This window comes from Lepidothrix coronata, unplaced genomic scaffold (assembly GCF_001604755.1).
Source record: "Lepidothrix coronata isolate B3197 unplaced genomic scaffold, Lepidothrix_coronata-1.0 Scaffold40, whole genome shotgun sequence".
NCBI lineage: Eukaryota > Metazoa > Chordata > Aves > Passeriformes > Pipridae > Lepidothrix > Lepidothrix coronata.
This window is the reverse complement of record NW_016690220.1, coordinates 5,705,946-5,721,709: the sequence shown is the minus strand read 5'-3', so window position 1 is coordinate 5,721,709 and position 15,764 is coordinate 5,705,946. Positions and strand designations below refer to the sequence as shown.

The window sequence follows — 15,764 nt, the reverse complement described above, 5'->3', positions numbered from 1 at the left end:
GTCTGATGAATATGTGGCTTATCTGCTTATTGTTTTATTTGCCCAATCTACCAACAACTGTAGAAAAGCCATGTTAGAAAATTGCATGTAATGAATAGTGAGCATATAGGACATGTGGTTTTGTGCCAGCTTGGGATAGCTGATACTAAAAATGTGTAGAAACACATACTTACAGATAAAAGGAATTTGCATAAGACTACATGCTCATTTTATTGGAGTTTTTAAAAGGTTGTGGGGGTTTTTTTTAAATGCATTTGCATGTCTTTTTCTACCTGAAGAAAAATGTTCACCTTTTACATGATAAACAGCAGTGAAAATGTCCACAGGACAGTGTAAAAGCCCCACAGGAAGCAAAGATTTGCAGTTTGCTGGGAACTGTCTCATATGGGCATGATACGTTTTGCTTGTCACCTGGAACTTCAGAACCCCAGATCTTGGATTTTGTCCATTCTGGTCCAGAGTCCCAAGGTCAGAAAGATGATGTTGTCCAGCTGTCCTCCTGTCACTGCCAGCTCTCTGCTGAAGGCAGGCTAAAATGCATATACCCTCATTCTTAAAATTTAGCCATGCCAGTGACTGTATCTGTCTGCACGATGCTCTCTGCTCACCTGTGGGGTCCTCTGGCATTCATGAAAAGTGTGGCATACTGATTTTTTTTCAGTCTAAGACTCAGCTCTCCCAGCCTTATGTGTTTAGCCTTCTATTTGCTTGCAGAGAGACACATGTAAGCCAGGAACATAGTAAATTGTACAAAATACTGATTTTGCAAAGGAGAGGGAAATTATTTTACTGATTAGATATTAACAATGAGCATTTATATTACAGAAGTAGGTTTATACACAGATGTATTGCTGTCTGGTTTGTGGAAGAAAACCATTCCCTTCCTTGTGCCATGATCTGACACTTGCATGTACACAGAGATCTAGATCAGCACGTTTGCGATGTTGTCTGCAGAAAATTTTGCTTTAATTAGTTAAAAATAATGAAGTACAACAATGCATTTTGTTTTAATCTGTCTTTAAAACTAAAATACCCAGATAGTTAACAGTGCTATATGTTTCCTTTATGAAAGCGTAAATGTTTTATCCGAATATTTGCACTCTCAGGATGACTGAAGCAGATGTAAATGACCTGGCAGAGTAAGTCTTCTCTCTTCATGGTATCTGTGCAGGTTTCATATATTTCCTTATCATGTGAGACTGCCTTTTTGAATTAATTCCTTTTGCTGCCTAACTCCTTGCAGGCACACACACTCTCAGCCCTCCCCCAGACATCTGTTCTGTTTCTTAGTACCAGGTGCCAGAGTTTAAGCTTGTTGGAGGGAGGGACAGTAACAAAAACCTTTAAAAATTAGGTAGCAGTGATATTTTTAATGATATTTGTGATGGAATTTCATTTTTAACCTCTGGCTGTCAGCAAAGAGCCGATTGAGTAGCGTGAGATCATTCCCTTTCTTAGTCTGGAAACAACCACAGTCATCTACTCTGCTCCTTGCTCTGAACTTGTTGGAAGGGACTGTTATGGTCATCCAGTTGCAGGCTTTCCTCTGAGTCGTGGTCTAACCTTAGAGAAGCAGAATACAGCCTGATATCTTTCTCTGCCATTCCCTACCATCTGCCTCGTTTTCCTCTCACCCTCTTGTGCTCATAATGCATCAGAGAAACATGGCCAGGCTGCTTCTGTTTTCTGCCTTCTCATGCAGCTACCTGTCTGCTCGTCTCCCTTTTCTCCATCAGGATAGGGAATATGTAATGTAAGCGATAAGCCTAGAAATGTGGCATAAATGGATTTATATCAGTGTCTACAGGCTGGGTGATGGATCATATGGTATTAAATACGCTGAGTCCACATTGGGTAAGGGAAAATCAGGAAGGAGGAAAGAGGAGTTTAAGTTGCTCTTTCTTCTCACCTCTCCCCAGGCATGTCAGCTACTTACTCTTCTAGTCACTGAAGGCACAGAAATTCTTTGTGGTCCTTAGTACTCCTACAGAGGCTTGAGATAAAACTCTGCATCTTCCAGTGTATTTCCCACTGGCAAAAATGTCAGGAGTGGTTTGGCCACTCACAGGCTCAGGCTGAAGTGAGAAGCTTCAGCAATCAAATGAGTGACTTTCTGGAATGGTCTTAAGATAGTACTCACAGGGCATAACATGTAACAAGAACAAATTTAAGGCAGATAGAGCGGAGAACTTTTTTCCACACTAATAATGAACGTGCGAGACCAGAACTTTTGCAGACCAGATGTATGGATTCAAGAAGGCATTAGACAGATTCCTGGAAGAGTGGTCTGCCAATGGCTTCTGAAAATGTGGATCTGTATGCAGTCTCCCAGAATACCATGACTGCTGGCAGCTCACCAAGTCCATCAGGAATCACTCCATACATGTTTCTTGTGCTCTTTCTTTAAACATTGCTGTTGATTGCTCTCACACATAACATGTTCAGCTGAGGTGGGTTTCACTTTAGACTAGTAAAGCGCATAGTGGCTCTTAAGATGGAGCTTAATCAATGGATGAAACAGTCTCCATGATAGTTCCTCCAGTGTTTTTAGGGGAATGATCCCATAGGTCCTTCCGATAGTTTTGTCCCATGCCTGAGCAATCTCCACAAGGGTACAATAGCCTGCCACCTTAATGAAACACTGCTGTACACTCTGAAACACAAAATGGTTGTCCCTAGGAGTGCTCATTAGCCTGTGCCCAAGCATGGCAATTTTTTGGGAAGCTCAAAGATGCAAAGCTAATGTGGTTGTTAGAGAGGATGGGTAACAAAAGGGATGGTTACTGAGAGGCTCGGTCTGTTTAAGGGTTTTATGCTCTATGAGTTAAGTCTGAAAAGGACAAACTGAATAAGGAGTCGCTAAGCCTTTTCTACTGTGGAATTTGCCTGCCCTTGGTAATATTCCTTCCTGCCCCCATTTTTGTTTGTACTGATAAATTTCCTTGCATTAATAAACTCATAATGCATCTTGTTTATCCCTTCAAAGCCAGCCCTTGCAGCTTTCATTAGCATTTTAGGATATTTATGGCTTTGTAGATGACTGAAAATCTGCAATTTGTCATTAGGAATTAAGAAAAATCTTCCTTCTACTGCAGGCTGAAGCTCAGCTTTGGCCTTTGAGGGACTGAGCCACCTCTGGGCCTCATAGACAAAAACAAAGTCAGACAGTGCCCAGATTTACAACAGCAAGTGCTTTTTAGTTATTCAGATGTCTTTGATAATGTGTCATCCGCTGTTGCTGGCAGGGATCAGTGTTTAGGCTCAGAATTAATTTCTCTCTAGCTGAGGAGAAAACAAAAATATCCCTTTTGCAAGAGCAAAAAGAGAGAGAGGTAGTAACAAGGAGAGAAATGAAAACCGCACAAGGCACATGTAAGAAATACATGCATATATATATATGTTTCTCATATACACACTGCAAAGGTTAAAGTGCTGTTCACAAGAAAACGTCGTTTTTCACTCTGCTGTGCTCTGTACTTTCAACTTTGAAATACAGGAAGTTAAGAAAATTTTTTAGGGTTTCAGAAAGGAATTTATCTTGTAATTGGTGAAGGGCTAGGGTTGGATGGGGAGCGATAATAATCAAAGGAGCCTTTTCAACACTAAGCTGTAGTCCAGAAAATCAAAGGGAGGAATGTTAATTGGTTTGTACAACATGATACTCTCATTTCAGAGTAGCTTCAGCCACTCAATGGTACTTTTTTCTTTTTTTTCTATCTCTCTCTGTAGGTTGATTAAGTGAATAGAAAAAATAAAAAAGAAAAACGAAGCTACTTTCAAGTATTGAAGATACAAGGCCAGGATGAACACGAAGGACGGAAAAGTGTCTGAAGGAGGTCTCAATGTCACGCTTACCATACGCCTTCTCATGCATGGCAAGGTGAAGCATTTACTGTGTGTTGAGTGAGTTTGTGCAGTTACCATCAGAGCCTGAGAGTAACATTGACAGAGGGTCTGCTCCTCCTCCGACTTGAGTCAAAAGCGCAATTGCCATGACCAAGAAATCACCCCCTGCCTTTCAAGGGATCCTGCTGAAGTTCACACTGCAGCCCAAGTTCATTGAAACAAACCCTGCCTGTAACAAACCCCTTTTGAGCAGATCCAGAGGCAAAAAAGGAGTTCTTTCACTGATAGTTAGCCAAACTGGGCAGACCCTTGCACAAGGCTGACTTGCATACAGCTTGCCTTTCTCGTCATTTGCTGGGTTTTGCAGGGCTGTTTTTGGGATACCAGAACATTGACTTGTGTGAAATAATTGCGACAGAGTTACTATCTATTTCTGTTGAATGCAAATAGGATAGTTCTTCATTATTCTGATGTAACATGTTATTGGAGTGAACCCCCTGATATGCCAAGCATTTGTCCAGATCCCCTGTGGGTTTGTTTTGGAAGACTGTCATTTTGTTTCTGTCCAGCACAGCACTTAAGCATGCAGATAAGTGTGAAATCTGTGCCACAGACAAAGTGCCAGTTCAGTATTGTCAGACTTAGCAGTCTGATCGCTGCTTATTTCACATTGCCAGATCACAAAATGGGCTTTTAATTAAAAAACACATTTCATAGGTTTGTTTGTAATATTTGCATCAGGCAACACCAGGCTTAGTGAATGAATGTTATATAAAGGACGTGGTTTGGGTGCTTTCTTGACAGGGAACAGTGAACATATATATGTGTTAATCTGGAGATTAAATTTATATATATAAATCTAAAAAAGTATTTTTACTCCTAGAATTTAATTTTAAAATAAAATACTTTTACATTTTAAAATAGTGGAGGTTTTTAACGTATAACATGAACACACATATGATTACTCATAGCACAAACTGGAGACTAAGGTATCTCCCTCTGTATTTTACTTATGGAGAAGTATGAGGGGGTACAGCTTAAGTTTACAAATTAAAAACCTCAGAAATTAGGTTATGTCAGATCAAATTATGTTTTTTCTCAGAAATGATCTAACCATTTTGTTTGATTTTTTTCCCTGAAATATTCAGCTTCAGGCACGCATCTGGTGTGTAAATCTGCATCTTAAATAGGGATCTGTCAAACAAATTTAATAACACTCTCTCTCTTAGAAAACCCACCTAAAATCTGTACACGTGTCTGCTCAAAATTAGGTCTTAGGGATTGATTCTACTGGGTTCTGGTCCCAGTCTATGAAAGCATTTGAACACATGCTTATCCCACTGGGTATAAGCAGCCCTACCGGTTGCAGTCAAATTCCCATGTACTTAGTTGTGTTTTGTTTTTTGTTTTGTTTTGTTTTTAACCACTGTCTGACAGCTCTCCTTCTTTCAGAATCATGTGTAATTTTCAGGACGTTTTACTTAAACAGTGGGCTAGGATTATTAGGGGTTTTTAAATCAGAAATTAAATCAGATAATGCTTGTTTTCTCTGTTAAACATCATTGATTGTGTGTGCAACCTCTTATAACAATAATGGATATTATGTGTCCAGTCTTCTATGCATATGTAGCCCCAATCCATAAAAGTTACCAAGTTCAAATTTTGACTGGAACTATACCATGCATCCTAACTTAACAAGGCATGGTGGGTATACCACTAGCTCCACTATGCTCTAATCATGTATCCTGTTGTGCCTAAGTATTGCAAAGAGTACATTAAATCAGAATTTATTTTGGTGATAAAAGTCAGACCCTTATGGTTTCTTTGATGTAATTTCTATGATTTAGGAGTAATAATACAGAGGAATGAAGGATGTCTGAGTCAATATGAACTCAGTGTGAGAAGACACTCTGAAAGCTGTATGTGCCTCTGAAAAAGAAGAAACAATTTTCTAGGCTCTTCCTCAAGATTTGTTGTGGTAATGATATCAGTGGAAATTGCTGATCTCTAATTAGTATTTCTAGACAAAACAATTAGCTGAAGCAGAGCTTGGTCTGTAAACAACTGGTCAAAGCTTGAGAGAGAAGAGGGGAAATAAAAGGTTTTTAAAAATAGTAGTAGCAAACTGGATTCAGTTATTTTTGAATTAAGCTAATTTTAAAGTTACTTATTTATTGATGTCTTTCATGGAAATATGAGGATCTCTCCCCACTATCCTTAACTCTCTGTCTGTAAACCTTTATTACCAGTGTACCTTTGCATAGGGAAGTTCTGTGTGTTTTGTGATATTTGCATTCATTTTGATTGAAAATCCATAACTTGTGCTTGGTTATCTCAGCTGTAAATCCTGCAGACTTAGGAAATTTTCAGTGTGTACTTCTAATGTGACTTGTGTAGAGGCATAATGTCAAGAATGGACATCTTAATTAGGCAATTAAGGCAAATTCTGTACCTGCAGACAAAAAAATTACAATTTGTATGAATGGACAGACCTCTGCAAGATGGCAGGGAATTAAAAAGCAACAACAGCAAACAAAATAAATAGCAAAAATAAAAGACATTAGTGTCTGGTGAAAGGAAAACAAATGGGAACAGTCCTGCAGTCTGGGAGAACCCAGGGTCAGTGCCTCCCCAGTGCAGATAGAACACAACTCATCAGCACCTCTGCTTTGTCTTGCTTTGAGGGAAGAAGCAGCTGTAGGGCCAGCTGAGTTCCTGCATGGTTTTGCGCAGCCTCTGACTGAAAAGGCTGGGAGGACCAGCTAAGCTGCTCACCCACAGTGTAGCAAGGTTTGGGAGTAGCCAGCTGGCAACGAGGCAAGGCACAGCCATGATATTCTCAGAAAATGTGGTGTTAAGGAAGGGCAGCAATTGCTTTATCTATGGAAGTGGAAAAAGGGCTTGTGTGGGCCCTGCAGAAAGCTAACCACTGCAAGGTATAAAAGGGCAACCTCAGGGTAACCTCAGTGTTTCCAGGGTCTGATATAAAAGGTGTCCTGCTCAGCCTGGACTTCAGAGATTTTGTGATGATGTAAGCTGAAAGGCCTAGTTTCATCTTGTACCATGTTAGATCAGTAAAAAAATTTATGATAGTTTGACAGCCCTGAGAGAAACCAGGAGCAGCACAAAACATTTGTAATACTTTCTTGCAGTGAATTAGAGGGCAGGTGTTAGGGAGGATACTACAAGGGCAGTGCTCAGGCATTCTTTGCATCTGCAGAGAAGCAACTGTCAGTGTTTGCAGGAATTATTAAAAGCAAGATTAGGAAAAACTTGTTAGGTGGATTTGTGAGGAGGGGAGGAGACTGTCTGGGCACGCTGCAGCATCCATCACTGAAGGTTTCTAAGGACAAGTCAGACAAAACTGAATTCATCCTGTAAAGCTGCCATGGCACTGCAGCCTTTTCTGCTCGGGACCTTTTTGACTGAGTTACCTGAATGGTGCTTCCTAGAGGTCAGGAAGAGGAGAGCCTTTTGAAGCCTATGCAGAAGTTGGATATATATAGAATATACTAAATAATGCAGATATGCGTTCTCATCTCTTATTAATGAGAAAGATGTACCCCATTTAGAAATAAAGCTGTTTAATGGATTTCAGTAGAGAAAAACAGAGAATATGAATTGGAGCTATTTACAATGCCTACTTCTTTGTATTTTCCATCTAATTCCTGCTGTTTCTTGAAGTAAAGTAAGTAAAACCTCTGTGTAGGACAGAGACATGAATGGATATGGGTATTTTATTTTCTTTGTCTACTTCAAAAGTAGGCAGGATTGGAATATTGCAAGGATTGCAAGATTTCTGCTCCCAGCAAAGGCAGTATTTACCCAGATCAGATCAACATTTTTGAAGGACTTAAGGAAGACAAACTGAGTGTATGCTATCAGAGCCCTCTGTATGGAGAGGCAGAGCTCGGACCCCAGAAGAACTGTCTTTTTCTTCCTTTTTAAATTTTTGTGAAAATAGAAATTCTTTTGGCTCTCAGCATATATGGAGAGAGAGAGAGAGAGAGAGAGAGAGAGAGAGAGCGCTCCATATTTCTCTCTTACCATTCCTTGCTCGCCTTTTGCTGAATTTTCTATTCCCATGACTTGTGGCTGTCTTTTTAACTTGCTTACTGCCACAGGTAATGAGGTTGGAAGACTGTAAGGTTACAAATTGTAACCTTGCCCACAGGTATCTGCCAACATACCTTAATACTTGGCATCTGCAGTGCTCTTGTTCTGATTTTGGTCAGTTCATGCCCAGAAAGAAATAGCACCTACTTTGACTATACTGGATAATGATTACATGAATTTGGGCTGGTTGGGTTTTGTACGCAGTCAGTGTTAACAGACTGGTTAAGACCCTAGAGACTCACCATTAAAGGTTAATTTTAGATGTGGATGGTAAGAGACTGTGCTGGTAGAAAGATCTTAAATCTCAGGAAAGTAGCTTAATGGAGGTTTAAAAGCCAGGTCCATGAGGTGGAACCCGAGAAAATGTTCAAATGGGCCAGCATAGAAAGGCCGGCCGGGTCACAAATCCACTCCATCTGAGTCTCCATCTCATAGCAGTGGCACAGGAGTCTCTGCTTCTTCTCACCAGTACAAACCTGCAGAAGAAATAATGCGTTGTTTCCAAAGGCACTGTGTGAACATGAGCATTGATGAAACCATCTTACTGAAGACTGTAAGAAACCAAAGTACAATATGGTAATGTATGGCATCTGAGGAATCTTTTAGAGAAAGGGAATGGAATTCAGAAATAAAAACTAAAATGAATTATTGAAGTTGAATGGTTAGGAAGAACAAGGAAGTAATTTACAAGTAGGATGAAGGAGGGAAGGGAAAGCTGGCAGGGAAGCAGGACTCTTGCCAAATATTGAGAGGTGTAAATTGGCGAGTTGAGGCAATTAACTGGAGAAGGTAATTTAGAAGATACATGTTCAGTGACAGGAGGAAATCTGGAAAGCATGAAAAGTTGAAAAGCATCAGATGTGGCAGTGTCTAGAGAGTGGCACATCTGGGATATGCCAAGTTGGAGAGTAAAGCTATTGCAGCAAAAGTATATGCTATTTTGGATGTATGGCGTTGGTGCATCATGGGGCAAAGAGACAATAATTTCCTTACTGTTCTTCTGGCAAAATCACACCTGCAGTTCTGTGCTCAGCAGCAGATGCCACGTGTATGAGTGATGTTGAAGACTGAGCAGAGGGGGAATTCACAGAAAAAATAACAAAAGTTTTATGAGGCTGAGGAGACTATGTCTAGCTTCCTTCACACATTCTCATAAATACCTGGAGAGAATAAATACAAGTGTAATGGAGTGTAGTTATTTTGAATGCTGCAAGTGCTTGTAGCTGGAAATAATGGGATAAAATAAAATTTTGAAAATAAATCCTAATAAGAGAATACCAATAGAAATTCCTGGTACTGAGATTCGAATGAGGTTCTGTAAGTCTCCCATGCAAATTTTAAATGTCTGGGAAAGAGTAGCATATGTACTATTAGATTGTATAATCTGCATTGATGGAGGAAAGATATGATGGCTGAGTGGAGCTTTTCTTTCCCTGATGCCATTTGCTCAGTGATATGTTTCTCATAGATTCAGCAGTAGCGAATTAGAAATATGTACCTTCAGTCAAATGTTTGGGTTTGAACAAAACCCTATGAGTAGTACCTTGATTTTTAGGCACTAAACTTACAGCTTAGTTTTAGGTTCCTTTTGGAACTCAGTATCTGAGTTCCCATTGATTTTAGCAGGATCAGTGGACTTGCAGCACTGAAAGTTCTGGTTACCGTGGACTTAGATCCAGCTTCAGTGGTGACTTTCAGACATGTTGGTGATTACTTTATGGTGCTCTATGTAGAACGTTTTACAAGAAAAAGAAAGAAAATTTAGATTCATTAAATGATTGTTCACACTTAACAGCTCAAATACAGAATAAAATCATGGAGAAAATTGCCATTTTCATCAGTACAGATAATACAATTTTAGTATCAGGGATTTCTTTTAGTGGGCACTTTTTCGTGTCTCCTTAATTGCCTCCCTGGAAGAGTTTAAAGCATTAGAGAAATAAATTTTCTCCATCTTAAAGTCCTTCTCCTTTCCCATTTTTTCTTTTATTTTTTACTTTTTTAAAATACAGAATACAACGAAGTAACTTCAAGAATCACCTTGTCAGTAATATAATCCAAGTGGTAAAATGCCAGTCAAGCCAATGTTTGTTCTGTTCTTTTCGGTTTCCATGAACGCTGTCAGGGTATTATGAGGATTGACTGTCCTGCCTATTGCTATTATAGTTCTTGTTTTGTTTGCTTGCATTACTGTGATACCTAAGAGGTCTAGTCATGGAACAAAGTTCTGCATGCAAATACGCAACACGAGATGGATCTCCTCTCAGTGTGTTTGTAGTAGCAGCCGAGAGCCTCTCACTAGCCTAAAAAACCAACAGAAAGGAGAGAGAGAGTTCCCCCAGCCCTTAGGCACTGTGTATCGCTGAAAACAATCTCTGTAGCCGAATGTTCCCACTTGTACCAAACAAAATCTCCTCATCAGTCCGCAGTTGTAACGAAGTGAGACTGCAGAAGGCACACGCCCTACTCAGTGCTGCTGCTTCAGCATCACACGTGCAGGGACAAGCAAAGGGACAGAACTGGTTTTTGGGTTGGTTTTGCAGGGGAAGGCTGTGAGCTTTGGTGTGAAATTGAATGTAAACCGGATACCCATCTGCCGTAAAAAAGCAAATAAGAAACATCCATTTGCACAGCAGCCCAAAACATGCTAGATGGACTTGTGAGAGATGCATAACACTGGCATTTCCATCAGGAAGGCCATGATTTGTAGGTTTCCTCATACACTACCGCATTTATTAGCATAAGATTTGTCTCAGTAAGGGCTTGGACTGCAGTGCCTTACTAAGTTAGGGCTGTTAGCATCAGACAGTGACTACTGAAGCCTCACCTAGGAACATGAGATCTCCCATGTCAGTGAGGCTAATCCCACGTAATCCCAGAACACAAATCAGATTCTCAGTTTATCTGAGGCAGCCATTTGTTCCCTGAGGTAGACACATTACATCATGTTTCCCCAAAGTGACTTTTCTTCTAGTCTCTGAAAAATACTGATGCCCCGCATGCTCCATGCAAACACAGTGTTCAGAATGTCTTCATGAAACATGTTCCTGGAATCTTCCATGCAAGCGTATTCATGAGTTTATTCAAGTATTGACAACTCTATCCTCAAAACAAGGTGAAGAGAGAGAGCTGAATTATGTTATGCCTCTTTATGGAGGGGAGAAAGACAACTGGTCTGGGTCTAGAAAACTTTATCAGCCCAGCAGTCGTTTGCTGTTGCCAGGGCCCCTCTTTGTCCCGTGACAGATGTGTTTCCCCACCATGGAAGGCTGTATTTCTTTCCTTTCAATGCTTTTCTAGTAGGCTTTTTTGTTTGTAAAGTCCAGCCGTAATGGTTCTACCTTATCCTTGCTCATAGAAAGCACAGAAAGCACATGCAATCAAAGCATTGCCTGAAGGAATTGCAGGCTTTAGGATGGGCCCTGTGACTTGTCAGATGCTTTGGGATGAAAGTATATATTGCTATACTATTTCTTAAACCCGTTTCCTTCTAGATGTGGCTTTATCTCAGGGATTCTGTGAAGCTTTTGTTCTATTTGCCCCGTAGCACTGATAAAAAAAGTTGTATGCCCATGACAATACAGCAAGACCTGTGCTTTTCTATGCTCCCACAATGGCTACCTGGTTTTGTTTTGATTTTCTGAGACACAGTAATTATTAAACTAACCTCACACTTTGAAAAAATTATGGAATTTCACACTTCGTGTTTACAGACCAAAGGTTAATCTTTAAACCATGGTTTGTAACCATTTGTTAAGCTTCTTGTTTTCTTAATATGACTGATTTCTTTCTCTTGTTATTCAAAGGACACACCAAATAATTGATTAGGAAATAGCTTTCTTCTACAGCCTGTTTTGTATCTTTGTTTAGTTGTTCTCACCAGCAAGAGCCCTGCAAAAGCCTTGGGTCACAGACTTTGCTGCTGCCAGCTGGTGCTGCCTTGCCTTCACCACAGATGATGTAAAAACTGCACAAACAGCTTTCTGCTCTTTGATGGGCCCACTACTCCCCAGATGTTCATTAAGAGCAAAATTTATCCCATTTGTGTGAATAAGGTGTGCAAATAATATTATATGCTGCATTCCACATGAAAGAAACCAGCCCTTGTTTTTAGCATTGCTCTTCCTCAAGATATCTACAATATATTGGCTGGTTGGCTTGCAGTATACTTTATTGATGCTGAACAATCTCTCAGTGTTTGTTCTTGAAGTTCACCCCTTGTTGTTTTATCTGTTTTATTAGAAATATCATACTAAAGAAAACTGTAGTGACAACTCACGCTCCCAGGCTTGAGAATTATTTTCAGGCTATCTGAAATCAGCATGTAGATTTTCCTGGGTTTTTCCAAAGGGACTCTTGGAGCACAAGTGTGAGACTGCCCTGCATGAGGTGCTCTCACCAGGAGATGATGCCCTTTGTAAGGCACTGCCTGGGCTAGGTACTGAGCACAATCTGAAACTTAGGCCCCTTGCATGAATCTCAGGATAGGCATCCCAAATTGCTGTCATTTCTTGTAGGAAAGTTGATATCCATCTGTTTAGTGCCTGCATGTATATACTGACTTTACACACAAATATATGTGTGTGTGAGTATACATATGTATCAGTGGATGTAGATACACACACACTTGCAGCTTTTTGGAATCATCCCGTTCATCCAAGCATAGTTGCTGTGGCACATCTGCTTCTGAAGGGTGGGTGTTTATACGCTGAGGCCAAGGAGCCTGCATAATACTTTTAGCTCTGGCAACAGTCTGCCAGGTTGGCTTGGACCTGTCTTTCTCCCAGATGAGTTTTAATTCCTCCCTTTATAATTTCTTTGTGAGAACTACTTTTTGATCTGCCGTTGAAATGTGATTATATGAAACTCAGTGATTGTTGTCATATAACTTATTTTTCTACTATATTTACATGTAGATGGTTAGTCAATGAATAAATCTGAAATTGATCATAAATAGTTACCATTAGCTTATATTCCTGAGCACTGGAAGACAGCAAATAGTTCAGGAGTTATTAGTATATTCTAGTAGGCAATTATTTGCTAGTGCAGCTAAATCAAACTCCTGTCTGACCTGCACTGACGCTGAATTTCACATCAGCTGTAGGATTCTGCTCACCAAACTTTGCGTATGTTAGTGTCAGTTTAGGCTGTTTCTTCTGCAGATGAAGAAAGCCAAAACCTTTGGGAGTACACTTCTCTCCTCCTTCTTTAGGAACAAAATGTCCTCCATTCTCTCTCTCTCCCTGAACTTCAGAAAAGGCTGGGTGCCTGACTTACTTGTAATGAACCAGTGTAGGTGACATACATCTTAGGCAGTTAACTACAGTACATTGGTGTCTGGAAAATTTAGAAACATTTTCTAAAGGAGATAAAACCCTCAAAATAACCTTGGCTAGAAATATTGATAAAACTTGAGTGTCGTAAAAATGGTGTTGGGTATCTCATTTAGCAGTAAACTTATTTCAAGGTGATATAAGAAGTTATATGAAACAAATACTGAACTGTATAAAGAAACATTAAAGGTTTGATGAAGTTGCTTTGGTAGTTTGAAGAGTGAGGTATAAAGAGTCTTTTGATTTAATCTGTGGTTGAAGCCCTGTCATAATTGAAGACATGATCTGTTGTCACCAGTACTTTCTAGGAGCTTTCCTAAAAACAGCTAAGGGCCCAGAAAAAAAAAAAAAACAAACTCTAAAGTGACCCATTTCAAACCATTTTTCATTTTTATTTTTTTTAGTAATTTGTATGGATCAAAATTCTGAAAAACTTAGAAATGTCCATGTAACGTTAGTGCTTCTCTGTGTCCCTGTGACCTTACCCCACACTGCCAAGCAGAATCCCAGTTTCCAGTGTAGAGGGAGAGGTGGCTGTTGCTTGGAAGTTTTGAAATTGCCTGCTTATAGAATAAGCTCTAAAGTCGCCCTTTGATGAGGAGAAGGTTTGAAGTACTCTATAGGATTACAGTGACATTTGCTAGCATGTTCCAAGGAACTCATCACCAGTCTTATTGAAATATTTTTTTCTCAGTGGGATTCACACTGTTCATTCACTCAGTCCTTTGGCAGCTTGTACTCTTTATTAATAAATACCAAGGTGATAATCAGTCAGGTAGAATTCCTGTCCCCTCTGAAATCCATAGCAAAAGTCCCACAGAATTGAGTGGAACAAGCAGCTTGAAAATCCTAATATTTTGTGCTCTACTTTGCTTGTTTTAATACTCTTAATCTCTTTGTTGGAAATGGACCATCTTTTTTTACCAGTGCTACAAACAGTTTATTGCTTTTCTGTTTCTAAGGCAAAGTATGTTTTCCTATTTCCAAGGAAGATATCTTTGTATTTATTAGCCATGACCCATCCATACATTTCTGAAAGAACAGCATCTGTCATTAAGACCCACCCAAGATGATCAAATGGGTTAGGGGAGATTTCATACTAAGTTTATACTGACAGAAACTTGCAGGTTCAAGAGCAGGCCTAAAGATTCTAATGAAACTTCAGGTATACAAAAAACCCTGAAGTTATACCATGGACTGAAATACAGTTGCTTGCCCATCGCAACTGAAACCCAATACACTCACCCCTAGCTAAAGGTCCTTCTACCTCCTAAGAATCTGTTTTATGAAAGTAATTATTTCTGAAAGTTGGGACTGAGAGAATGGAAAACGTTTTCAAGGTAAAACTGCTGAATGTGCTAAGTGGGGAGATAGGAACTGCCAGACACGGGGACTTCCCAGGCCTTACTCCCTGCATTGTTTAAGCCCATTCAACAGTTACAGACAGGTTGGCAGAGTTACAGTGACGATGTAAAAAAAATAGTAAAATCTTAAAAATTTGGGGGAATGGGTGTCCCAGATTTCTGTCACTGCTAACAAAAAAGCTGCATCTCATTTCAAAGCCTGAGCATGTTGCTGGTGTAGCTGTCTCAGCCATGTGATATAAAGCCACATATTAAGACAAAATATTAAGATAATTTGGTAACAAGACAAACTGCAGTGAGTCTGCCTCATTCATTCCCATTCTCACAGAGCTGGGAAACAGAAAAAGTAAAGTTTGAAAATAAACATGAAAAGGGGCCTCACTGGATTGAGAAATTTTTTGGCGAATAAGGCACTGACTTCAGTGGGTATAAGGCTGTGATTGAAGAATCACAGAGCCCTGAAGGTTGGAAGGGACCCCAAAGGTCTCCAGTTTGACAACCTGAATCAAGCAGATTCCATTGGAGCAGGTTAATCAGGGCTTTGCCCAAGCTGAGTTCAGCCACCTTCAAGGATGAGGATTCCACAGCTTCTCTGGGTGCCTGTTTCAATGTCCAGCCATTCCCATGGTAAAAAATATTTTCCTCATATTGAGTAGGAATTTGGTATTGTAGCGTGCTTTCCTTATTGCACATCGCAATGAGACTCCCCACTCATTCTCAAGAACAAATGCAGCTCTCTTAGCCTCTCCTCATGTGTCCTGGGCTCCAGTCCCCTGACCAACTTGGTGGCCCTGCATTGGATTCATCTCTGTGTGTCCTTGTCTGTCTTGTATTAAGGAGCCCAAAACAGGACACAATCCTCTAGGCATGGTCTCACTGAAACAAGACAAGAATCATTGCCTCAGCCTGCTGGCTACGCTCCTGCTAATAAAGTCCAGTTCTTTCTTTGATCAGGGCTGCACTGCTGATGCAGTAATGTATTCAGGTTAAAGTTGTGCAATGGGACCCTAAGGACTTCTTCTGCAAAGTCAGTTTTAAGGTAGCAAGTTTTTGTCCTGCATGGGCTTTTTCCATCCCAGACATGGGACTTTTCATTTGATTTTTT

General features: G+C 40.1%; 1 protein-coding gene across 21 annotated transcripts in view; it reads left to right on the top strand.

Moving 5' to 3' along the window:
• LOC108496469 (poly(rC)-binding protein 3-like) overlaps window positions 1-15,764 on the top strand; it is a 492,944-nt gene that overhangs the window by 425,681 nt on the left and 51,499 nt on the right. For all 21 annotated transcript variants that reach the window (XM_017813195.1, XM_017813196.1, XM_017813189.1 and 18 more), the window contains one exon: window positions 3,730-3,880. In XM_017813195.1, coding sequence (XP_017668684.1) covers window positions 3,803-3,880 — 78 coding nt within the window. In that variant the 5' untranslated portion in view covers window positions 3,730-3,802. The remainder of the gene's footprint in view (window positions 1-3,729; window positions 3,881-15,764) is intronic.